The sequence below is a fragment of the Electrona antarctica genome (assembly GCF_951216825.1).
Source record: "Electrona antarctica genome assembly, chromosome: 7".
Classification (NCBI taxonomy): domain Eukaryota; kingdom Metazoa; phylum Chordata; class Actinopteri; order Myctophiformes; family Myctophidae; genus Electrona; species Electrona antarctica.
In genome coordinates this window covers 29447426-29474176 of record NC_136812.1, presented here as the reverse complement: position 1 = coordinate 29474176, position 26751 = coordinate 29447426, and the positions used below count along the sequence as shown (strand labels likewise).

General features: G+C 43.3%; 1 protein-coding gene across 1 annotated transcript in view; it reads right to left on the bottom strand.

The window, feature by feature from the left end:
• Positions 1 to 26751, bottom strand: part of cacna1ea (calcium channel, voltage-dependent, R type, alpha 1E subunit a) — a 191087-nt gene that overhangs the window by 50258 nt on the left and 114078 nt on the right. Inside the window, exons 7-14 of the mRNA XM_079505454.1 lie at positions 26055 to 26213; positions 24543 to 24733; positions 23613 to 23716; positions 20825 to 20940; positions 20297 to 20350; positions 19805 to 19846; positions 17775 to 17870; positions 17242 to 17451 (exon numbers count right to left, since the gene is read on the bottom strand). Coding sequence (XP_079361580.1) covers positions 17242 to 17451; positions 17775 to 17870; positions 19805 to 19846; positions 20297 to 20350; positions 20825 to 20940; positions 23613 to 23716; positions 24543 to 24733; positions 26055 to 26213 — 972 coding nt within the window. The remainder of the gene's footprint in view (positions 1 to 17241; positions 17452 to 17774; positions 17871 to 19804; positions 19847 to 20296; positions 20351 to 20824; positions 20941 to 23612; positions 23717 to 24542; positions 24734 to 26054; positions 26214 to 26751) is intronic.

Genomic DNA, 26751 nt, shown 5'->3' with positions numbered 1-26751 from the left:
ATGCAATGTGTATGGTGTCAGACACTACAAGCTCAATTTAGTATAATCAAGCTTTACTGGAGTTGCAGCATTCAGCATGGATGTAAAGGATACACAGAGGGCAATCAATCTATGTAGTGTCCTGCAAACATTCTGTGGTGGAGAAATTGACTAAATTCTATTTTGGATGCAAACGCTAGCTGTGAGCTCAAATGACATCCCTGCAGCCTGAAGGAAAAAAAATGTCTCCCTTGAGCAAGCAGAGGTAAAACAAAAATCAGCACTTTGCCACTCACACAGGAGACCCAGATTGGGTGCAGTACTTAGTTTAGACAGTTTTTGGTTTAGACTAGTCATTGGTTAGACCAGTCATTAGTCCTACAACTACAACCTAGTCCCCATATATGGGGGACATGGGGAGAGCAACGGACTTGAACTCATGCTTCCTTCATGCCTGAGTGTCCAAGTTGCTCCTTTACACCTGAGAGGGGGGAGTTTCCCTAGTTATTCCAACCAGTTCCTTTCCTCTCCATCAGGCGCCCCGGCTGGCCAGGGGGAGGCAGTTTAGAGACCAGGATTACTGCTAGCTGGGTCTGAATTCGTCCAAAATCAACAAGATCGTGCACTTGGTGACAAGTTTTAGATTTTTGGCATGATGTTAGGTATGGGTATAAGGTTTTCAAAAACCATCGCAAACAAGTCAGGCTCTCCCCCTAGTGGTCTGTTTGCAATGAATCTAATATCAAATGGGCCAGTATATGGTTAAAAACCATAATAATTGATAAAATAGATTTTTCAATGGATTATATTAGTATTGGGTGTGCTAAATAACATACTAAAGAATTAGGAAAAAATAACGTCTGGAAAGGCATCATTTTCAAGATGGCGTCCACAATAGCTGCAAAATGCCTATAAAGCTGGGATTTAATATGTAACAAAATAATTGATAAAATATATTTTCCAATGGATTCTATTAGTATTGGGTATGCTAAATAACATATAAAAATTTTGGGTGAAAATAACTTCTGGAAAGGCATCATTTTCAAGATGGCGTCCACGGTGGCCTCAGTAAGCTTAAAATGCCTATAAACTGGGATTGCATGTTCTCCCCGTGTCCCCTAGGGTAGGCACCCTCACAAAAAACATGCATAGCTGGGTCTGAATTCGTTAAAATCGTGCACTTGGTGACAAGTTTTAGATATTTGGCATGATGTTAGGTATGGGCATAATGTTTTCAAAAACCAGCGCAAACAAGTTAGGCTCGCCCCCTAGTGGTCTGTTTGCAATGAACAATGCTGGCCTATTTAACATTGGATTAATTGCAAACAGACCACTAGGGGGCGAGCCCAACTCGTTTGCGATGGTTTTTGAAAACCTCATGCTCATACCTAACACCATGCCAAAAATCTAAAACTTGTCACCAAGTGCACGATTTTAACGAATCCAGACCCAGCTATGCATGTTTTTTGTGAGGGTGCCTACCCTAGGGGACACGGGGAGAACATGCAAACTCCACACAGAAAGGCCCTTTCGTCAACCCCGCCTCGGGTATGGGCACTGATGACACGGAGGAGGAAGCACGCCGCCAGCACCCACAGTGCCTCGAGCGGGAATCGAACCCAGGACCTTCTAGCTGTGAGGCGACAGTACTACCAACTGTGCCACCGTGCCCCCCGGAGTGCAGCTTTAACTGTACATGTACAGTACATACAGTAGCTGGACATGTGGTGGAATAGGGATGGATCGGTGTGTCTGTCTGCTGAGTTGCAGCTCTAACAAGTTACAGATTTGTAGAAACACAGCTCGAGGTAATCTAATTCTAAAACACGACAATAACCATCCATCTGTCTCTGGAAATATATCAGCACAAAGTGTCTAGACATACTCTCTGCCAATGGCCTGGGGCGCTAAAGGCTTCCAAGAGAAGTACCTTAGTCATGGTGTTCCTGATTACACTTCCCATTGACTTGTAATACAGACACATTAACCTTCAATCAGTGTATAATTGAAGTTGTTGTTTGAGTTTCATATTCTAATGTTAACAGTAGGATCCGTAGCCAATGTAAATGAATGATAACATCATTAGGCTATAAAGTATTAATCAATTTAGCTCTAGAATGATATCATAATTTGATGAGTAACCAGGTATACAGTAGTATACACAAATATTTCATGGGTAAACAGACAAACTCTGAAAGCTTACCTTTTTTATGGCACACATACTGTACTGTACATGTGTGGCCAAACCATGTGTGCCCTGTTATCTCCCCAGCTCTCTAACCGCCTCTGATATAGGATAACTTCCCCCAACACTGAAATGACTACTACGTTAGCAGCCCCAAAGGAACACCAGGGTTCACAAAGCACAGCTGTGTTGATATTCTGTGTGGATAAAAGGACTGTGTGGATCAGAGGTTAACCACTTGAACCCTTGCTAACCCGGTCCTGGGCATGTTACAAACCCCACACAGGCTGTCACTCATTGACTGTGCCCTTATGGGTTTATACTGTAGAAACCCATCATGGACACCTGTCCATCTCCGTTTTAGTCTTTTTTTGTACAGTATATTTTTGAGGGGCGCTAGTTTAATGTTTGTCTTTAGTTCAATGTTTGTTTTTTAAACACCATTGACAATGAAGGGAAAGTTTACGTCATAATGTGCCATTTACGTCATATAGTCTCTTTATTGTTAATTGCGTTTAATGTTTGTGTTTGCACAGTTTGTTTCACATCACCATTACATCACCTAATCAACATGAGTTAGTCTTTAATATATTAGCACTTCACAAGGGTGTGATTTTTAATTCATATGAAATGTTGGAAATGTACCTGAAGCTTATTTCACAGTGAATTCAATCTTTATTTAAAATCCTCTCTCTGGACAGTTATAGAGTAGACTGAAGTTAACAGCCTGAGGTTTCTTATCTCAGATTTCCTCTGCACCGAGTGACAGCTCACAGGCCCATATGTACATTAAATTATTGGTTCCTCCCCCTTTTATGGGAAATCAGACAGCATATACAGTATATTCACTGGACTCCTACAGTATACGGAATCTATGTAGCCTAAACATAGGCTAACGTCCCACAGTGTAACATTCATTTTTGTAGTGTTTTATGATCACACCTCTGGTACTGTAGCTCCGTTATCTGTTAGAACCACTGTCATGCACTAGTCAGGATGCATGTCCAAAACAGTGAGTCCACACAAGAGTTTAAACGTTTTTAAATTATATTTATTAAATTAAGGTCATTAAATAATGGCAATAATCTAGGTGTGAGATGTGAGGAGATCCGTTATCAGTAATGTCTGCAGTGTATGGATGTGTGGAGAGTGCTGTGCTAGTTAGTTAGGCCCTTAATTGGTCCAGGCGGCAACCCAAGCAGGTCCTGCTTCCAGGGAGGACAAAGAGAGACTGAGGCCCAGGCCACACCACTCTGGATCTTTTGCAAAACGGATATTTTCGTCCTCCGTTTTAGAAAAAATCCCTGGCCATAGAGATATCTATGTCCACACCCAAACGCAGAAACGCATTGAACACAGGATAAAATCACTGCAGTAGCAGGTTTCAATTGTAGGCTACTAGAATTTCGCGGGCCTTCGGCCCGCTCATCCCAGAGTTGCGTTGCCCCGCGTTGCGATACAGAAGTCCACAGATACAGAAGTGCACAGTGACACGCGTTGTATGCAGCTGTTTTGTGTTGCAGCGCGCGTGTAGTGTTGTTGTTGTTATCCATATATGCGCCTCGGTTCGTCCCGTTTGTTCCACGCCAGGTGTCGACGCAGTCGTTGGCGCAAATTTCTGATTATTTTAACTGTGTATGTAATCGCGGCTAGTAGCACACTTTTTTTTTTAGGAGCACGATGAAAAGTTATCAAATAATGTGTTTGAGGGCCCTCCTATATACAGCTTTAGTCCCCACACGTCTCAATATTTGCCATTGACAAAGAACAGAGAAATTAGGTCGAAATGCCACTAAATATGACGTAAATTAAAATGTATTATATATATATTTGTTTTTAATTGAATGTAAATACTTTACTTATAAAAAAACCTGGCAACCCGCACCCCGCGGTCATTTTCCGCTAACCGGAGCGGTGCTCCCTAGCCTGCTGGAGGGGTTCACATCATCCCATCATGCACCCTCGAGAGGAAAAAGAAGGAAAATAAATGCAGCCTTGAGCCTACCTACCAATGTGGTGTTGTGGAGCTTGATCACCTCCTCCTCGTCCTTTTCTCCCCAAATTGCCAATCCCAATAAATGCAGAAGTTGCCTAGTGTGAATACTTCCACAGCCTAATTACTAAAGGATAAACTATCAGTCTTCTCCGAAATCGGTCAATGTTTGTCAACTCAGCACGTGTTGACAACGCATAGTAAACAGAAGCCGTGTGTGTGTCACACCAGAAGTGGTGACCTATAGAATCCTGTACATAGAAGCATCACGCAATCGTCTCCCTCCCTGTGTGGGTCACGTGGTGGGCTTTGAGCCAATGGGAGAGGGAATGTAGTGTTGCCAGGTCCGCGTATTGTAAGCGAGTGGTAGTGTGTGTAAGTAGCGTGTTGAATGGCATTTTTTCTGTGCTTGTTTTCATAGACGTGGCAACAAATTAGGCGGGGGTGTCGGTGCTTGTGGCGTGTTTGTGTTTATTATTGATATTGATATTGTTTGCGAGTGTGGACGGGAGCCGGCTTTAGTGGCAGTGCGATGACAATTTTTACGCGGTTGGTGTTGAGTGTGGCCGTGCGGCGCGACATGAGGAGATAGGGAACGAACGACGCGGAGGGTAAGTGTGTGACGTGTTAGTGTGTTGTTGCAGTGTGTGTTGCAGTGTGTTGCAGCGTGTCAGTGACGTAGTAGCTGGTGACTTTCTTTTCTTTCTTTCTTTTGGGGACACCTTTTCAAATGTATAATAGATATTATACTTGCTTTTATATGGGGTATGGCTCTCCCATATCTTGCCAGCATGATTGAACCCTACAAACCCTCCCGCGCACTCAGATCAGCCAACGCAGGGAAGCTGGAAGTACCCTCACTAAAAACGCCGGGACAACGCTCCACACGTCCCAAACTCTTCTCCCTTCTGGCCCCAAAACTGTGGAATGCACTTCCCGTTGCAATCAGAACTGCAGCATCACTCCCGATCTTCCGCCGTAGTCTGAAAACCCACCTTTTCAGACTCCATCATGGCCCATGGCACTTACCCTACCCCCCTTAGACAGCACTTCTTAGACTTATATAGCATTTGAAACAGACTTATAGCATGTCATGTAGACAGCACAATAAGTGCATTGTATGTAGATGTAACCCAGGTTTATAATTGTCTGTATTGTCTGTATTTGCATCCCTGTTTTGTATGGTCACGGTGCCATCTGCATCAGGTCACAGCTCATCACACCGATCACTCACTCACTCACTCAGTCACACCAGTTTGAAATCAGCAATCAGCAATCACCACCACACCCTAGTATAAAGCACAGAACTTTTGTCTCAGTCAGAGAGGTGCACATCACTGGCTGTGGCAGGTCTGTATCCCCTCTACAAACATTTTACTATTTACCAATCTTTATTACCAAACTCTATATTAACACTGATCAACATTGGTTTTAGACCTCAATACACACTGGTGAACGGATGAGCTGGATGCACCTGCACTGAATTGAATTGACTGAATTGGCCAGGTTTTTCCCCTTACTCCATGAAACCATGAATGATGATGATGAAGACGAATACAATGGCGAGCTAAGTCCAAGAACCTGAAACGCACTCAAACACACACTTCCCCCCCCATAACTACTCCATACACTCAAAACACTGCCTCACACATTACCCCTCTGACCTTGACTTTGAACAATTGAAGCTGAACAATTGACTCTGACCTCGACCTGAATTTACTTTGTTTATCTGATTGATTGTTGTTGTTTGTTTTACTTTTGTTTTTCAATAATAATATCATATTAAGCATAATTTTCAGTCTCCTGGGTTCTTTATGATTTCAATGCAAATTCCTTCTACCACTACACCTACTTCTGACAGCCGTACTGGTCCCAACCATATTCTTATTTCACGAAGTATATGCTACATAATTGTGGCGAGCCAGCCAGGAGAAGGTTTTTGATTTTCATAAAGTTTAAAGGTTTACTCAAGTTAAGGTTTAAAGATGGAGGTATTTGAAAGTATCAATATCAAAATTCCAAATGCAGTGTTGATAAATGGAGTGGTGGAGACAGAGGATTATGAGGAGGTTATGGATTTTCTGAAGCAATATGGTGCAATCGACAGGGCTGAAATAATCAAGGACACTGAATCACAATTTAATCACTATCTGGTTGTTGAATTTGCCTCAGGATCTGCTATGCTATCCCTAGAGCCGCTATTGCCACATTCTCATGTTACGGATGACAAAGAAAATGCGTTCATCATTCAAAACCTGTCTGATTTGTACACAAAGGGTGTAGGCAGTACAAAGACCAAATCCTACTTAGATGATTTAAAAACATTGTCTCAAGCAAGTGGAAAGGACTACAATGAAGTTCTCAAGGACATGATGTCTCAAATTGGTGAAACCATTGCTAGTCGCAAGTCACCTGAGGAACCAGCAGAGCAGCTGAAAACTTCACCCCAAACACCTTACAAACCCACCTCAATGGGTACAGCTCAACCAAGTCCTTCTATAGCTCCTGATTTGAACCCTCCTGGAATCCAGCGGTATGTTGTTGAGCATATAGTCAAGAGTGAGGAAAATGCTCACAATGTTTCCTTTCAACGACTGAGAGTCTTTTCCGGCAAGGTACCAAGACCCTCTCATGAAGTTGACTATGATGCTTGGCGCTTCAGCGTTGATTTACTCATGAAAGATCCTGCTGTGTCTGATCTTCTGAGATCCAGAAAGATCCTTGAAAGCATTCTTCCTCCAGCTGCAGATATGGTGAAGCACTTGAGTCCAGACACTTTGCCTGTTGTTTATCTGCAACTGCTTGATTCAGCTTTTGGCACAGTCCAAGATGGCGACGAACTGTATGCCAAATTCATGGATACTGTTCAAGATGCTGCGGAGAAACCCTCTTCTTACCTGCAACGACTTCATGTAGCGTTGAATCTCACTGTCAAGCGAGGTGGCATTCCTGTCACAGAAGTAGATAAACACCTTCTGAACCAATTCTGTAGAGGGTGCTGGGATAATTCTCTTCTTTCAGAGCTTCAACTGAAACACAAGAAAGCAAATCCCCCATCCTTTGCTGAGCTACTCTTGCTTTTGCGCACCGAAGAACATCGTGAAGCAGCAAAATCTATGCGCATGAAACGGCATCTGGGTACTGGGAAACAGAACGTGGCATCTAACTGGCAGGTTGCCCATAGCGACAAGGATGACAGTGATGAGGAGGAGAAAGGAATGAGTGCTACACTGAAAGCCCTCACAAAGCAAATGGCAGAAATTCAAACCCAGTTAGCAACGCTAACAGCTAACCAACAGAGAGCTAAAGGCTCCTTCTCTCAAACGCCAGCTAGTACCAGTAAGCCTCACAGCAAGAAATCACATACGACTGGTAAACAGCCTGTGCAATACTCACAGTCCAAATCACCAAGTCTCAGACCAAAACCCGGATACTGTTTCCGGTGTGGAGAGGATGGTCACATCAGACCACAGTGTGACAATGACCCAAACCCTGAACTAGTGGCGGAGAAAAGGAAGCAATTCAATTCCAAGTGTCAGAAATGGGAGAAACAACACCCCGGTGACCAGTTAAACTAAAGACAGTTCCTGTTGTAGGACGAACGGGGACTGTAACGGCTCAATGTCCTAAGCCTAAACGCAAACTGTGTGCTAAACTCAACATGTCAAGTGCAAAGAACTCAGTCACTAAGCTTCCAAAAGGATTAGTTGGTTCCAGATGCACAGCAGTAGTCAACATTGCTGGTATTGATTTCAATTGTCTTATGGATACTGGTTCTCAAGTAACCACAGTTCCACTGTCCTTTTACAAGCAGAACCTGGCTGAGCAACCCCTCAAACCTATCTGTGATCTATTGGAGGTTGAGGGTGCAGCAGGACAGTCTGTTCCATACTTGGGATATATAGAAATGGTGGTTCGTTTCCCAAAAGACTTTGTGGGAACAGACATTGATGTACCAACTCTTGCACTTGTAGTTCCAGAGGTACGCCCAACGCCATCTCCAGTTCTCATAGGAACCAATACACTTGACATACTCTATGAGAAATACTTTGGTGGCAAGACACCACATCATCAACCCAGTCAGTATGGTTACCGAGTAGTACTCAAAACACTTGAGTTACGACGGCAACAACAGAACCAAGATGGAAGTGTTGGAGTTGTGAGAATGCTCAGTAAGACACCTACTGTCATTCCTGCATGCCACAGTGTCATTCTTGAAGGCTCCGCTAAGGTCCATAGTCCATCTGCAGATTGCTGGGTGATTGTAGAGCATCCCACCCAGTCATACTTACCTGGTGGCCTATGTGTCAAGAGTTGTCTCAGCACTCTTCCTTCAAATGCACCTTACAAAGTTCCTGTAATGGTCACAAATGAAACTGATCAAGACATTTCCATTCCCCCGCTCTGTGTCATCGCAGAACTTGGTGCTTTTCATTGCATTCTTTCACAACACAATGTGACAACTTCCCCAGTCTCAGACCCACAGAAGCTGAACATCAACTTTGCTGATTCTCCACTGTCTGCAGAGTGGAAAGAGCATATCACCAACAAGCTCAGTGCAATGCCAGAGGTCTTTGCTCTTCATGATTTAGACTTTGGGTGCACAGACAAGGTGAAGCATCGCATTAAACTCCATGATGAAACTCCCTTTAAACATCGTGCCAGGCCTATTCATCCCCAAGATATCGAGGCAGTACGCAAACATCTTAATGACTTGCTGGAGGCCGGTGAAGGATGCCTATGCACTACCTAATCTTGAAGAGACATTTTCAGCACTAACAGGCTCCAAATGGTTTTCAGTGCTGGATTTTAAATCTGGATACTACCAGATCGCAATGGATGACGCTGACAAGGATAAAACCGCCTTTGTCACACCCCTTGGATTCTGGGAGTTTAACCGAATGCCACAGGGAGTGACCAATGCACCCAGCACATTCCAAAGGTTGATGGAAAAATGCATGGGAGACCTAAATCTGAGGGAAGTCCTTGTATTCTTGGATGACCTTATCATCTATTCCGACACTCTGGAAGAACACGAAATTCGACTGACGAGAGTACTCAATCGTTTGAAAGAATATGGGTTAAAACTGTCCCCGGAGAAGTGCAAATTCTTCCAAACCTCAGTTCGATACTTGGGACATATTGTATCAGAAGATGGAGTGGAAACGGACCCAGAAAAAGTGAATGCCTTAAAATCCTGGCCAATTCCTAAAACCCTGAAAGAGTTGAGATCCTTCTTAGGGTTCTCGGGCTACTATCGTCGCTTCATAAAGGGGTATGCTGACATAGTAAAGCCACTCAATGAACTAACTCGAGGATATCCACCTTCACGCAAAACTACAAAGGGCAAGGGAACCAGTGATCACTATCACAATCCACACCAGCCTTTTGGAGATCGATGGACACCCACCTGTCAAGACGCATTCGAGAGACTCATAGAAACACTTACCACTGCCCCTGTTCTTGGTTTTGCAGACCCCAAGAAGCCATACATCTTGCATACTGATGCCAGTACCACTGGGCTTGGAGCCGCATTATATCAGGAACAGGATGGGAAACTGAGAGCTATTGCGTTTGCCAGTCGGGGTCTGTCAAGCAGTGAATCCAGATATCCAGCTCATAAATTAGAGTTTCTTGCACTCAAATGGAGTGTGACCGAGAAGCTCCATGATTACTTGTATGGGTGTCATTTTACTGTAGTCACAGACAGTAATCCCCTTACCTACATACTTACCTCTGCAAAGTTAGACGCAACCAGTTACAGATGGTTAGCTGCTTTGTCTACATTCTCTTTCAAGCTTCAGTACCGGGCTGGCAAACAAAATCTTGATGCCGATGGTCTCTCCAGGCGACCACATGAACTGTATCTGGATGAGGGCCAGTCTGAGAAAGAGAAGGATCGCATTAGCCGGTTTACCCAACAACACTTGGCTGATGGCTCCCTTGAAGATGTCTCCTCCGATGTCGTCAATGCCATCTGTCAAAGTAGCTTGGTCAGAACATTGAATGACCCCCATGACTTTACTCTTGTAGAGTCTTTGGCAATTTCTGCTGATGCAATTCCTGACAGTTATGTTGAAGAGGATCAACACGGCTTACCTGTCATTCCTTCTCTATCACAGCTTGATCTTAAAGAGAAGCAGAGGTCTGATCCATGCCTTCGTGAAATCATTTTCCAACTGGAAACAGGAGAAAAAGTTCCTCCAGCTGTAAGGAATGAGCTTCCTGACCTTCCACTTCTACTCAGAGAATTGAATAGATTGGAGTTGCAAAATGATATCCTGTACCGAAGGAGACAAGAGAACGAACACATTTCATATCAACTTGTTCTACCAGAAGAGCTGCGTGCAACTGTCTTGCAGAGCTTACATAATGACATGGGTCATATGGGCATAGAGCGTACTGTTGATCTTGTCTGTACAAGGTTCTATTGGCCCAGAATGTCTGCATCTGTAGAGCACAAAATCAAGACATGTGATCGCTGTATACGCAGAAAAGCTCTTCCTGAGAAAGCCGCACCCTTGGTGAACATAAGAGCAACACGCCCTCTTGAATTGGTGTGCATGGATTTCCTTAGCCTTGAGCCAGATTCCAGCAATACAAAGGACATCCTTGTACTAACTGACCATTTCACCAAGTTTGCCCTTGCTATTCCCACTCCCAACCAAAAAGCTAAAACTGTAGCAAAATGCTTGTGGGATAACTTCATTGTCTATTATGGCATACCTGAACGGTTACACACTGACCAAGGACCTGACTTTGAATCAAAGCTAATCAAAGAATTGTGTGAAATTTCAGGCATCCAAAAAAGTCACACAACTCCGTACCATCCACGGGGAAACCCTGTTGAAAGGTTTAACCGGACGTTGCTCAATATGTTGGGAACCCTGGAAAATAAGCAAAAATCAAAATGGCGAGTGATAGATAAATTCTGACATGTTGTTTACACGTCATGTCAAGTTGGCCACTCCATCATATTCTGTTGGTCAACACATATAGAATTTTGTGCCCAGACCGTGTTCCATATAGGTCATATTTTGTCATCTCCCATATCATCATTTTACTCTTAGCCTACTGCCTGTTTACTCCGGGTTGTTCTTCTTATCATCATAAATGTCATGTCATCCATGTTTATGGCCAAAATATGTTTTCATCTGTCCCATTTAATATCGTATGGAAGTCTCCATACTGTCTGCCTGTAGCCACGAAAGTCACCATACTGTAGTGTGCTGTTTTGATTTTAGTTTACATGCAGCTGCTTCGATATCAGTGTGGCCTTGGGGCCTAGTGAGAAAGAGCATTTCTCTCTGTCGAAAGTTCAGTGCAGGGAAAGTTATCAACAGGTTGCCTGGCAACGCCAGCGTCCACGCTTTCCCGGTCTATGGCCATCAATGACGGAACCAAGGAAGATGTCACGATACCAGTCTCATCATCCATGTGCTGGTCCAATGAGTGCTCGACAACCAGCACCACCGTGGATATTGCGGAAATGAACTATCTCAAGCCAATGAACATTTTATCAACAACTGACGTCAGATGCAGTATAAGCCAGGAACATACTGTGAAGAGGAGTTCAGGTTCAGTTCGGATCCATATTGGAACAATTGAATACTCTAAATTATAGTGATGTATTGTACTATTATTATTATTATCTGAACCATGTAGCACATTCTCTATGTAAATTGACTTTATTACCTACTAAAAATTACAGTTAAAACCTTAAACTTCCTCTCAGAACTTTATTTCGTCTGTCTCCAATTCGTTTTTAAGGTATCCTTCTATTTTTTCTATAGTACAGTGACTGTCATTCAAGATTTAAAGGGCACTTCACTCATTTTTAAGGTATTTGGTCTCCCTGCTGGGTTATTGAAGGTATATATATATTTACAGTCCTTTCTAATTAGCATTACAGAATAGATATAATTTATTTTTATCCATTAATACGATCCTTGGGGTCGCCGGAATTTTATTTCCATCAGCGAGAATATGTGAAGCCCTTAGTTCATGCTTACAATTGCACCCGCAATGAAGTAACCGGGTTCACTCCGTATGAACTTATGTTTGGACGTTCACCACGACTGCCAGTTGATCTAGCTTTCAACTTACCTGTGAGAGGAGATCAGCAGAAATCTCATTCCCAATATGTGCAAAATCTCAAATCCCGATTGGAAGAGAGCTACCAGTTGGCTTCTCGAAATTCCCTCAAAACGGCAGAAAGAAACAAAGCTCGTTTTGACAAACGGATAACTACCTCAGAACTTGAGGTAGGGGACAGAGTCCTAGTCAGACATGTACGAATTCGTGGGAAACATAAACTTGCGGACAAATGGGAAGCAGATATCTATGTTGTGGTCAGTCGTGCAGGAGATCTTCCAGTATACACTGTAAGGCCAGAGAACAAGGATGGGCCGAAACGCACCCTACATAGAGATCTTCTCCTTCCCTGTGGGTTTCTTCCCTTGACATCAGAGGAAGAATGCCCTCAGCCTGTTTCTGTCCGTAGGCCACGAACCCGTCATCACCCAGGTGACAATGGAACTGAACCTGTTGACGCAGACTTTCCAACGGATTCCGATTATTGGGTTTCACCAAGCCATGTTCAGCCAACAGTTAAGCCCACTGTGGAACACAACTCTAATACTGGAGGCGAGACAGAGACTCGCACAACTGTTGAGGAGCAATGTTCTGAACACAGTACAATGGAGGACTTACCTGAATCTGCTGAAATGGAGGACTTACCTGAATCCGCTGGAATGGAACATTTACCGGAACCCGTTGAGACGCACTTACCTGCAACTGTTGAAACACACTTACCTGAACCTGTGGAAATAGAACACTTACCTGAAATAACTGGAAGGACCCACTTACCTGAAACTGTGGAGGAAAACCAACCTATCAATATTGAACCCGATGGAAACTCACTGGATGGAAACTTACCAAATGCAAACTTACCGGAAGGAGAAATATCCGAGGAACCTGAAATGGACAAATCCACTGAACCTACAGTCATTACAACTCAACCTGACGCTGAGAGTTCACTTAGGCGTTCAGATAGAAGCCGACAAGCCCCTAAACGGTTTCAATATTCTCAGTTGGGCAACCCCTTGATAAATGTTGTTCAATCTTTATTTCAAAGTTTGTCTACAGCATACACTGATGCATTGAGTGATAGGGGTGTGCCTAGTTCCTTCCCCAACCCACAAATCCATGTTGTGTAACATGCAACGGGACGTGCATGGATTTAAGGGGGGAGGATGTAACCCAGGTTTATAATTGTCTGTATTGTCTGTATTTGCATCCCTGTTTTGTATGGTCACGGTGCCATCTGCATCAGGTCACAGCTCATCACACCGATCACTCACTCACTCACTCAGTCACACCAGTTTGAAATCAGCAATCAGCAATCACCACCACACCCTAGTATAAAGCACAGCACTTTTGTCTCAGTCAGAGAGGTGCACATCACTGGCTGTGGCAGGTCTGTATCCCCTCTACAAACATTTTACTATTTACCAATCTTTATTACCAAACTCTATATTAACACTGATCAACATTGGTTTTAGACCTCAATACACACTGGTGAACGGATGAGCTGGATGCACCTGCACTGAATTGAATTGACTGAATTGGCCAGGTTTTTCCCCTTACTCCATGAAACCATGAATGATGATGATGAAGACGAATACAATGGCGAGCTAAGTCCAAGAACCTGAAACGCACTCAAACACACACTTCCCCCCCCATAACTACTCCATACACTCAAAACACTGCCTCACACATTACCCCTCTGACCTTGACTTTGAACAATTGAAGCTGAACAATTGACTCTGACCTCGACCTGAATTTACTTTGTTTATCTGATTGATTGTTGTTGTTTGTTTTACTTTTGTTTTTCAATAATAATATCATATTAAGCATAATTTTCAGTCTCCTGGGTTCTTTATGATTTCAATGCAAATTCCTTCTACCACTACACCTACTTCTGACAGCCGTACTGGTCCCAACCATATTCTTATTTCACGAAGTATATGCTACATAGTCATAGCACTTCATAGTATATATGTACAGCATAGTATAGCATATATGTATAGTTTATATGTATAGTGTCATTATATAGATATGTTCTAGTTATAGTTTATATGTATAGTGTCATTATATAGATATGTTCTAGTCACGTTCTTAGCTTACGCATGTTTCGCGATAAATGCATTTTACATATGTGATGTATTCCCATGCTTTTTGTTCTTGCTTAATGTAAGTCGCTCTGGATTAAGAGCGTCTGCTAAATGCCTAAATTGTAAATTGTAATTGTAATATTTACACATTTTTTAATGAAGGAATAAGTACCGCATTTTAAAAGCCACCTAAATTGTGAGTGGAAGTGGAACATGTTTCTTTCATTGTATGTCAGCATGTCACTGTGCGTAAATCTCCAAATCCCGACTCTCGACTTTTCTCAATTTAAAAATGCACTTTACCATTGCTCTGGCGACTTGGCAAGTCCTGCACATAAATTAATAGCAGAGTCAGACCTATAGAAGTAACAAGTTGTGAGCTTGTAGAGTGGCTATATTTTCGAGCTGTATAATAAATGTCACGTTATAATGTGTAGGCTGGCTAATACAAGTTCACGCGCGCACATTGTCAGCATGTAGGCACAGTGACATGCATTCAATGGTGCGCCCTTAATTACCTAAACATGAGAGAGATGTGCCATATACGCACGATGCATTCCATTCACACCTCTCTCTCTCTCTGCACCCTCTCTCTCTCTCTCTCCTCGCATGACCATGACCATGAAATGGAGAGCAAAATACAGCACGATATAGTTTCACATGCGGCTATGCACACACCACGCATAGACTTGTTGGTGTAGGCTACTGCGCAATGGCATTTGGCCTGGGTCCTTATTGGTAGGTTAATATCCACAGTTTATCCGTAGCGGTCCGCAATTAACCTATTGTTCAAGCTTCGCACTCCAATACAAATTAAACTATTTGAATAAAGGTTGTACACATCAGTGAAATGAACCTCTGGGAAAATCCCTAATTGAGAGTGTATAGGCCTAGCAAGCGCACCACAGATCATATAGGCTGCATGGCTAACAGGACTTGGGCACTACCCATCTCTCTATATCATTTGATAAAGGCATATTAAAAACATGACTTATACACCCAATGAAAATATAAACACATCACACATATATACCACTTCGAATTATAACAATCGGTTGAAGATTATCTGAATATCACACAAGTAAAATCTCAACTTCTTTGCGCAACGGGCCATTGCGCTGAGGACTGGCAGTGTTTTACCTATACTTGTGAGGACCTCTGCTTGGAACGCGCTGCATGTGGACGCAACACTTGGAGCTTGTAGATACACGGAATGACGATAAACATTTCACAGAATATATACCACTTTGAATTAAAACAATCGGTTGTGCTTAGCACTCGGCACCAATACAAATGAAATCACCAGTCCGCACTGGACTAGTAGGCTGATATATTTATTATTGGATGCAGCAGAGCAGAGCCTTTGCTCACTGCAGTTGATGCAACATATGATAAGTTGTTAACAGTGATATATAAACATGAACAATTGGATAGATATCTGTGTAGTTTCCATGCAGGCACAAGCTGCATTTCTCACCTAATTATAGTAAAAATTATATGCGCTAATAAGCGGTGACATCATCATTTCTCAAAAGCTCCGTTTTGCATGACTACACAGCTCCACCGATCCGGATATTTTCGAAAATCTTCACTTATTTATCAGTTTCCAAAAACCTCCGTTTGAGTGGCCGAAAACGCCGTTTGCGTGTGGCTGAAAGGCCCAAACGCACAAAGAAATGTGCGTTTTGCAAAAGATCCAGAGTGGTGTGGCCTGGGCCTGGGCTGCAGCCAAGAGAGCTCCATATACTGTATACTCCCCTAAGCCACACCCACCTCAGGTGAGCACAATTGGGCTGACGGCTTGCTCCACTCTGCCCTAGTCACAGAGGCTGTCGGCTAGCCTACAGTGAGCCCTGTGAGTGGTTTTGCCTGCGTAGGGGGCTCCGTGTTTCTCGTGTGTCTTTAAACAGATGCTTCAACAAGTTAGACGTTGTATTTTTCACTGTAGAAAGTGAATAATGCCGATACATTTTTGCCATGTTCCGCCACTCGCTCAGATCTTTCTGCCTGTCTCTGTTGATAGCTTGTAGATCTGTTCTATTTTTGCATGCCGTGCGACAACTTGCTACTATGAGTGCATAACTGAATTAATGAACAAAAACAAATGACGCTCATTAGTAGCGAGTAACGCAGCGTGTTTTGGCGGAGTAATATGGTATAATATTACTGTTTGGGCAGAGTAATTAGTTATACTACTCGTTACTGGGAAAGTAATAATATTACAGTAATATATTACTAGTAACTCGTTACTGCCCAACAGAATGGCAATGACAATTGGACTAACTATAGAACTTATGCGGTTAACGTTATGCACATTGTTTATTTCCGATTATTCTTGACTAAATAGCTTGCCTGATGTCAAAATCGACCTTGAGACTTAACCTTTTGTTGTTAATGTTACCTAGGTAACCAGCTTGTCACAGTTAAAAATGTATAGGAATATGCACCTTGTTTTGAATATTGTAGCTCAGTGCAGATGAGCAAAGCCAGGCAGTGCTGTGACACTGTGTGGGGACAGAGAAACGGTGAGGCGGGGGAAGGGGGGATAATGGGAAAGACTCGTTCGCAGAAGTGCTACAATAGTATACATGCGGACCACTTATGAATTGTTAAGAGACAACTCTATACGAGAACATGTGTTAATGTGCCAAGTTCTCCAAAATCACTCACTGTACAAGGCTGTGTGTGGATCGCAAGTGACAGGTGTGTACAGTATACAACGGTCAAAAGGATAGACAGAAGAAAGCTGGAAAGCTTATTTCCATTGAGGTCCGACTCCTTTCGACAAATAAACACCACTTCCGGAGCAATGTGTTCATATTAGTGGTTCTTGCACGAGGCCCAGTGTTTATAATGCAACATTAAAGGAGCACAATATTATGAGATAGACTAGAGAAAGGAGGACTCACAGAGGAAGTGGGACAGCCAGTTGGGCTGATTGTGGTGAACGATGGCCACGCAGATCGTGTTCAGGGCCACCAGGCCCAGCACAGTCCAGTAGAACATCTGGGTCTTGACCATGCGTCGGATGGAGATACGCAGCAGACGCTCCTTGCGGCGTAAATACGCAGCAGGGCCTCGCTTTGCACTCCTGATGCTGGCTCTGGCCATGGGGACGCCTAGAAGTGACGGGGGAGATGGAGATGAAGAGACAATAAGAGTGGGGTAGAATGAGGGATGAGAAAATGATGGAGAGGACACAGTGTGACAGAGGGACAGATGTTGAGTATGAAAAAATATAGAAAAAACAGAGAGACACGTTGCTGCTTTTTGTCCATAATATCCTTGTCCAGTCATCCTTGCACAGTGCTTTATAATCTTACCCGGGAACAGGCCCAGCTAATGGTTCAGTAGACTTACTGGATTCAACAATGCATGATTCATTTTCAAATCAAGTTCCCCCGTACCCCGCTGTTTGAGCCGGTGGAGAACCCCCACTCACCTACAGAGGAGATGTCACCATACTGTTCCTCCTCCGATGGCCCTCGATGGCCCACGTCCATCCCTCTCCTCTTGATGGTAGTGGCTCTCTTCAGCACTGCGGACACAGAGGGTCAATCACACTGGTCCCAAAACATCGTGTACGCAGTCAAATCTCCAGTGTCAATTAAACCCCCGGGAGTGTACAAATGTAACCAACATTTACAAAATGTAACCAATAGTTATATTTGTACACACTCTGAGTTACTTACAAATGGATAAATGAACACTGAGGATTTCACTGTCTACAGCCTATAGAGCCTAATTAATATCCCATACTGCAGTGATGAACAGGGCAACCTTCTGGGCAACGGTGTCCAAGGAGATGCCTCAATATTGGTGCTTTGCAGGATTCTCTTGTTGCTAGGAAACATTGGAACCAAATATATGTCTGACCTTTATGCCACCTGCTTGCCCGTTACATTGCCCAGAACATTACCACACTATGCCTATAGGCAGTGGTGGAAAGTAACTGAGTTAATTTAATTTACTCAAGAAGTGTACTTAATTATGAGGTACTTTTATATATATATATATATATATATATATATATATATATATATATACACACACTATACTATAATTATTTGGCAGAACTAGTCCCTTTGCAGATTTAGATGACTAATACAACACTGATTATGATGATGTATTAAGAAACCCAAGAGCACATTACGTAATTAAAATCAGCCCCACCTTTACCAGCTGCAACATTGCAGTGATGCATTACGTAAAACGTAAAATTATTCCTTACTTTTACGTTTTGTACTGTACTGCACCCATACTTTTTGGACTTATAATATATTTCTACAGTGTAGTATTGCTACTTTTACTTAAGTAAGAATCTTCCACCACTGCTATTAGCATACCCATAAGTAAAAGCAGGCAATGAAATTCATTCGTGAAATCAAAAGAAGTAATGACAATATAATGAAAAGGCAAATCATAAAGATCATAGTAAAAGCCATTTCAATGGCAAAGCTAAGCCGAGAAGACTGCAATGTTCAAATGCTGTAGCCAGAGGGTAAGGTTTAATGAGGTTAAAATGATCATTTAATGTCATTAGAAGTATCCCGTAACAATGCAAACAGTGCCAATATTTCAGAATGGCCCAGTCAAACCATGCTCGGAGGCAGTTAGCTCCACAAGCCATGCTTTATTTAGAATTTCAAACCATGTTGATGTGCCGTCATATCAGTCACGCCGGGGCACATACAGTGCAGTGCAAACATGCCATAATTTTAGATGCCATGTGCGCTTATGATTTATGATGTCCCATCACCCATGCAGCCATCCATCCCCCAAACGCCTTTTGAATTTAGACTTGAAGTCAATATTTACTTGTGCAATTTCCCACAAAGTCACTTATCAAACACACACACACACACACACGCTCGCAGGCAGCCATACACACAAAGAAAGCCGGAACACTGCATCCTGGCTGTCGACACCAAACTCGCACATGCAACATACGCACGTGCGTGTACATCTGCACTCTCGCACACGTGTGCCGATGCACACGTGTGCCGATGCACACGCACAGTTTCAGTTTCTGCCCAGTGGTTGCTAAGGCAACAGTAGTGTGCCACCTCTCTTTTTAATCGAAGCTATTAGGATGTCTGTGTTTATTTCCATCACAGCAGCTGGACCTGAAACCATGGTTCTGCTACACAGTAAAATCCATTTGTAACTTGTAACTTTGTAACCAAAATAATGTACAAATGTATATCAGATCCATTTGGCTACATTCTTTGGACAATTACATATCTCGGGTATACACACATACACATGTGCAGACAGAGATAAATAACACTGAGGATTTTACTGTGTACACTGTACAGCTTTGTGTTATGCAGTACAGGAGCCCACTTTCATTTTACCCAGAGAGAAACAAATATGTCTGCTTTTGGACATAGAGATAGATAGAGAGAGAGAGAGAGAGAGAGCGCGAGAGAGAGACAGCGAGTCGGACAGAGAGAGAGAGATAGGTCTCACCATAGTTACCACTTGTACTCCACTCTGGGAGCATCCTGAGAGCTGCCAATCAATCAATCAATCAATCAATCAATCAACATTTAATAAAATAAATAACCTTATTGGTTCAGTCACACTGCAGCTCATCAAAGATTGTTTGCTCTGTGTGGGCTATTAAAGATAACAACATCTAGATAAAAACAAACAAACAACAAAACACATTTTAGTTACAAATAAAAAAATTAAAACAAGGATTAAAAAAAAAATGATAACTGAAATTATACTGTGTGTTCACAAAACTAAAACAAACGGAAATGTCCTTAGTTATTCTTCTTTGGTCTCCACATCAAACATACCTGTAATAAACATGTATATTGTTTGGATATAAAATGTATCCAATAATAATAAAATAATAAAAAACTAAAACTAACAATAAAACTAACAAAAGCAAATCTAAAACCAAGCCTTTTAAAAAAAAAGCACAACCAACGAAAAAATCCTCTCCTGTCTTACCATCAAGAGCGGAGGGTCCTGAGTTCTTATTCTCCTCAGCAAGCATCACTTCCTCTGGAAAGCAACAGTTTATACTTAGTGACCACATTATGACCAGTATTAGACTGACATTTGTGAATGTTATAGAAAAGGAAAGGGGAATATTACAGAGACACTTTGGGATGGTGACCACCATTCGACATCTACAAACTAAGCTATTTTCAGCGAAGAGACAGGTATATGTAGAGGGAAAAAAGGAGTGGACCAAGTATAGAGCCCTTGCGACTCCTGTCAACAAAGTATATTATAGGGTTCAAGTGGCTTAAGTACTTCATGCCAGATTTGTCCCACCCGAGCCGGGACCCTATCTGTGGTTGTTTGAAAAGTGGTTGTTTGGAGGAGAATGTGGCGAACAAGATTAGCGCTGCAGTCCATGATGGACGTGTTAGTGTCAGTGTCAAGGCTTCCGGTGAAACAAACTCCATTTCTCACTAAGATACACATCTGTAGCAATCCCCTGGATAGCTCACTGATTGAGACTAATGCCACCTGCTCTGTCGATCCATGCTCGGTAGCCATTCAGCTCTCTCTCAATTTGCTGCTGCCGTCTCAGCTTCATGAAGGCTCTGCGGTTCTCAACCCTCTCTCGCTCCTTGGCAAACTCCCTGTGTGCACGCACGCACGCACGCACGCACGCACGCACGCACGCACGCACGCACGCACGCACGCACGCACGCACGCACGCACGCACGCACACACACACACACACACACACACACAGTATTGTTTATTTACCCTGCTTGCTCACAATCTCATTGGTATTTATAACAGTGTTCGTATTTAGATTATCAATCTGTTTTACAGTCACCAGGGAGAGAGCTATAGTTGAACTGACCTCTCCTCATCACTCAACCACATGCAGGATGTGGAGGAGAGGAGAGGTGGAGAAAGAAGCCAAGGGGAGGTGAGAAGAAATGTTTGAGGGGAGATGAGACAAGACAAAAGCAAAGGGGTCTTCTATCTATCTCAAGTGGAGATAATGACAGTGAATTGCCCATTAACCTTTCACTAAAACTCAGTAACTCATGTCATACCATATAAAAACAATCATCCAAATGGACCCGCTCATTACATGTTGTGGTGTCGAAACACAAACACTTTTAGGCTACTGGGAAAGTTTGTGTGCATCACAGTGCATGTGTGGACATCTGGACGATAACGCACGGTGGAGGAGGGGGGCGGACAGTGTGGTGGCGAAGCAGCGCATGTGTTCACGTTAGCGTTGGCTGCAAATTCCCCCGTCCAACGTTGCGGCTGCTAAATCCCCCGTCCCGGGCGGATTGGGTGTCGAAAAACCCTGTTTGTATTTGTCTGGCAGTGGAGGAGGAGGCGGGGATGCTTTCGCTGTGTCAGTGAAGGCTTTCAGCTGCCTGTCTGCCACGCGTCTGTCGAATTCCCAAAGGGGAGGTGCGGTGGAGAAGGCAAGGGACTGTTGCACGGAAAAGTGTGACCCCTACATTAATCTGTGTCACTCCCAACATGCATTTCACTTGTGACACGTGTTCTGCGGGATGATGGCGGGGCTAGGAGTTGTTTTTGACAATAATTAAGTAAATTAAGATAGTGGCAGGCATTTTTTGGCGCTTCTAAGCATTTCACATTGAAGCGAGAGCACAGGGCCGTCTGGCGATAGATGCGTGTAGGTTCGCCGTGTAGCGCAGCGTGTGGAGATGGGCCCCTTGTGTTTTACAGACAGAGATAGATAACAGCAGGTGGTGGCCATTTTGAAAAATGTCTGCCATGGTCACCACGGGACAAATGTGCGATGGCCCTATAGCCAAAAATGTTCCTTATGGCATGCTCTAACTGTGTGCCAAATTTCATGCTTTTATCGTAAAGTGATTTATTCCATCAAAATACTGCACGTAGATGCTGGACTACTTGCTATTTTTGTGGATAATATATACACCAATACTGGGGGGAAATAGATTATATGTGTAATATTGTTTAAGTACCAAATGTTACTCCTGATTGTGAATCCATACATATCTCATATGTTCAGATTGGAAAATTCAATCAAAAGTTAAACAGTTAACATATTTTGGTCATGTTGATGGGGGGTTGGCAATTGCCTACGCGCCCTAGAGGCCATTTTTTTATCTGGGTGCTTGCCACTTGAACCAAAATGTTTCTATACATAGATATATATAAGAAAGGCTAGATGGCTCACCCGCGCTGCTGGCCAATGAGAGTGACGTTGCTACGTGGCGGCCATCTTACCAAGGGGCAGCATAACATTGTGTCTATGGGGCATGTACTTTTTAAATAACCATTACCTGCTTAATTTTCAACCGATTTTCAAACGGTTTGGTTTGTTATAAACGTCAGAGACGCCCGCATACGTATATGCTTTTATATGACATTCATATAAAAAAAAGATAAGCATCCTGAACGTTTGTATTAAACCAACCCGTTTGTAAATCCGTCAAGATTTGAGCGAGTTATGATTATTTTTGTTTGAGCTGCCATAGAACATATTGTACTGTAGCCCCTCAGCAAGATGAGTGAACTACGTCAGAGACTCCGCCTTGAGCCATCTAGCCTTTATATATGTCTATGGTTCTATAGGCCCTCACCTTCAAATTAGTTAAAGTGAAATGAGTTGTAAATGAAAACTAAATTTAACATGGATACGGAACCCCACTAAGCCAGCCAGCACATTATGCCAGCCAGCATGCCATCTCACTGTCTGTCAATTTGTTTTAGTGATCAAAGAAATCTTCTTCTAAATGGAAATGTTCCAGTTGTAGTTCTGCAATATACTGTACAGCAATCTTCTGCTGTGTATACTGTGCTGTAATAGAGCGTTGCAGTCCCGCCCCCTGTCATGACGACGCCAGGCCCAGGAAATGATTCCCAATGCATTTTTCCCATAGACATTTCAAAAAGTATTTATTTAAAGACGGTTACGCCGCGGACAAAGCCAACTCGAGTTGTGACAAATCACGACAATAAAGACAATATTTTGGACTTCTTTCTAATTCTTTGTTCGGCCTTGTTCGGTTTGTTGTCATGATTTGTCACGACAAGAGTTGGCTTTGTACGACGCTTAAAAGGTCTTTAAATAAATACTTTTTGAAAAGTCTATGAGGAAATGAACGGAGAATCATTTACTGGGCCCTGGTAGGGGGCGGGACTGCGACGCTCTATTGTAGGGAACAGCGTTTTTGGTCTGTCAACAGTTGGTCTGCTGACATTGTATCCATTTGTAATTCAGAGAGTGTACAAATGTGAACCAGTCACTCTCAGGATTTTACAGTGTGGTTTATGAACATACCCAGACAGAACTCCCAGAACCAGGTTCAGGACAAAGAAGGAGCCGATGATTATGAGAGGGATGAAGTAGAGCCAGTTCCAGGTGGAGCCCAAAGCATCGTTGGTCTGTAGGAGAAATGCAAGAACACTGAAAAAAAGACCACTGCAATAATATTATAATTATGATGTAGTACAGTGTGATGAAGTACAAAAAAAAGTGATCAGCTTGCCGATTATTGTGCTGACAACACACCGCAAAGCAACACATCAAGCAGTGTGTTAAGGTTTTGGTACCCACTACCAGCATAGTGAAATAGGCTCTCTGTCTCCCTCTCCAGGTTATCGCGTGGGTGAAATAGGCGTGGGCATATTTGGAGACTGAGAGCCGATTCAGCCGACTATGGCCTAAGAATGCCGATTTGCCCTGATGACAGGGATCTCCATATGGGTATAATCTGAGAGTCCCACAGTACAGTCCCACAGTACAGAGCCTGCTGGAATCCATACAGCGCTTTGCCGTGTGGAGACCCAGTCACCTCTCATACTGTTTGGCCAAATCCAATTCTGCATCACAAAGCAGAGCGTCTGAGAGTGCAGGAGGGAGCGATTGAAGCATCCACATCTGCACACATCAGTGGGTGGGACACCAATGAATCCTAAAAAGGTCATTAAGCCAGGGTAATGTTGGGGCCCGTATACTAATGCAACACTGTTACACCTCATCTATTTGCAGAGAACCAGTGAGAGAGATTGTGAGTCACACTGATGAGAATGTGAAGTTCTAAGGAGGTCTCTTGGGTTTTGGCTACTTGACAGCTTACTGTGAAGGAGATTATAGTAATGGAAGGTCTGATTTATAGATGTTCACACGGTATGTGTGTATGCGTGCGTTTGTGCGTGTGTGCTTATGTGTGTGCATGCGTGCGTGCGTGCGTGCGTGTGTGAATCTTACATTGTAGAGGACAGTAGTCCATCCCTCCATGGTGATACACTGGAAGACAGTGAGCAGGGCAAACAAGATGTTGTCAAACTGGGTGATGCCGTCATTAGGGCCGATCCAGGTGCCGCTACATATGTACTTAGCCGGACATTGACGTACGCCACACGGGAACTCCGACTCAGACGAGTCCACTGTCTCGTTTTCTGAGTGGTCAGGGTGATTCATGGATGGAAAGAAAGAAGCACTGATGAACAGACAGCATGTGTGGGGCAACGTGAAGCTGGATTCATACTTAGTTGAGGTCCGGTGTCGTGCGCTCAAAATAGCTGATTCTACAAGCTCACAATGCGAAATGGAAGAACGTAAAAACAAAATGTATTGCATTTATTTTTGCTCTATATGTTCTATATTTCTATATTAAGGTATATTATGAGGTTACTATGAATGTACTGTACAATGAGCCATTGTAGCGTGCTGTATTACTGGCTTTAATTACATAGGAGAAAGCTGGTTTTGAATTCTGTTGGTGTGCCTGGTTGTGTGTGTGTGTGTGTGTGTGTGTGTGTGTGTGTGTGTGTGTGTGTGTGTGTGTGTGTGTGTGTGTGTGTGTGTGTGCCTGCCTGCCTGCCTGCCTGCCTGCCTGCCTGCCTGCCTGCCTGCGTGCGTGCGTGCGTGCATACAAGCTTATTATTTGTGTGCAGAACATACAAATGACAACAATAGCAACAATTCAAGCCTCCTGTCTTGCTAGCTAGCTTTTATTGTGTATTGCCTGTTTATGATCGAGCATACTGTATTATTGACTTTGCTGGGAAAAAAAGCATAATAATCATAATCATTTGACATCCTTTCTTCAAAGTAAACAAGTCTCTGTGTGTGTGTGTGTGTGTGTGTGTGTGTGTGTGTGTGTGTGTGTGTGTGTGTGTGTGTGTGTGTGTGTGTGTGTGTGTGTGTGTGTGTGTGTGTGTGTGTGTGTGTGTGTGTGTGTGTGTGTGTGTGTGTGTGGTGACGGTTAAGCCAACTGGACTTTGTTCAAACTAAACTGAAGACTGTAATCACAGGATTTAGGCTTCACTACATCCAGTCAGTGGTCTGGTTGAGTATTATAATAATCCTTCTGTGTGTGTGTGTGTGTGCGTGTGCGTGTGCGCGTGCGTGCGTGCGTGCGTGCGTGCGTGCGTGCGTGCGTGCGTGCGTGCGTGCGTGCGTGCGTGCGTGCGTGATGATTATTTCTTCTTGGCTTCCTTCCTTTCCTTGCTTCCCAAACAATCTGCTTTAAATACTGAAGGAAGGTTGGCTGCCCAGTGCCCACGCTCTGCGTCAAAAGCCCAGCTTATAACATGGCCATGGAAATACTCAATTCTGGATGGACTGGGCAGAAGGAACTCCACTCCGCTTCACATTGTAGTTGTCCTCTTTACAAATGGGACCAAATGTACCCATACGAGTCCATTTGGTTCCATTTGTATACTCTCAGAGTTAAATGAACACTGATGATTTTACAGTGTAGAGGTGAACTTATACCCAGGATGCCAGGCGTGGGTGAGCAGCTGTGGTGAAGCTTGCCGCTGTAGAATTCCAGACCAATGATGGCGAACATGAGGATGGCGAAGAACAGGAGCAGGCCGATCTGCAGCAGAGGGACCATGGCCTTCATGATGGACTTGAGGACGATCTGCAGACCTTGGGAACATCACAACAGAAGAGTTTCTGAGAAGTCTGGCCCTCGTCACTAACACTGTAAAATGTAAAAGTGTTCATTTAACTCTGAGAGTGACGATTGCTTGTGCACTTGGCCATCAACTACTCCACTGGTTCTCAACATGGATTATGGGGGTCCTTGAAATAAATAAATAAAGTTGACCAAACTACTCCAACATCATCTCCCATCAGCACTGACTAAATTGGGAGTCAAAACAGTCTCTCTGGATGTGGATGTGTCAGCAATATTCCACTGACAACTTTGTTACTAGAGCACCGAAGTCTGACGTCAATATCGCTAGAGGGTGCTAAGTCCACAGGTTTGTGTATTTATTTTTTGTACTTAGGTCACCTCATATAAGAAAATAAACAAATAATCAGTTGGATATGAAGAATCAACTGAGAAAACGTTACTGCTGCTGAATTAGTTACATTTTAGCTAGAAACAGAATCAGTATCAAATATGAGTGACTGACTGTCTTAAACGATACAGAGACACCCGACAACATCGCAGAGACAA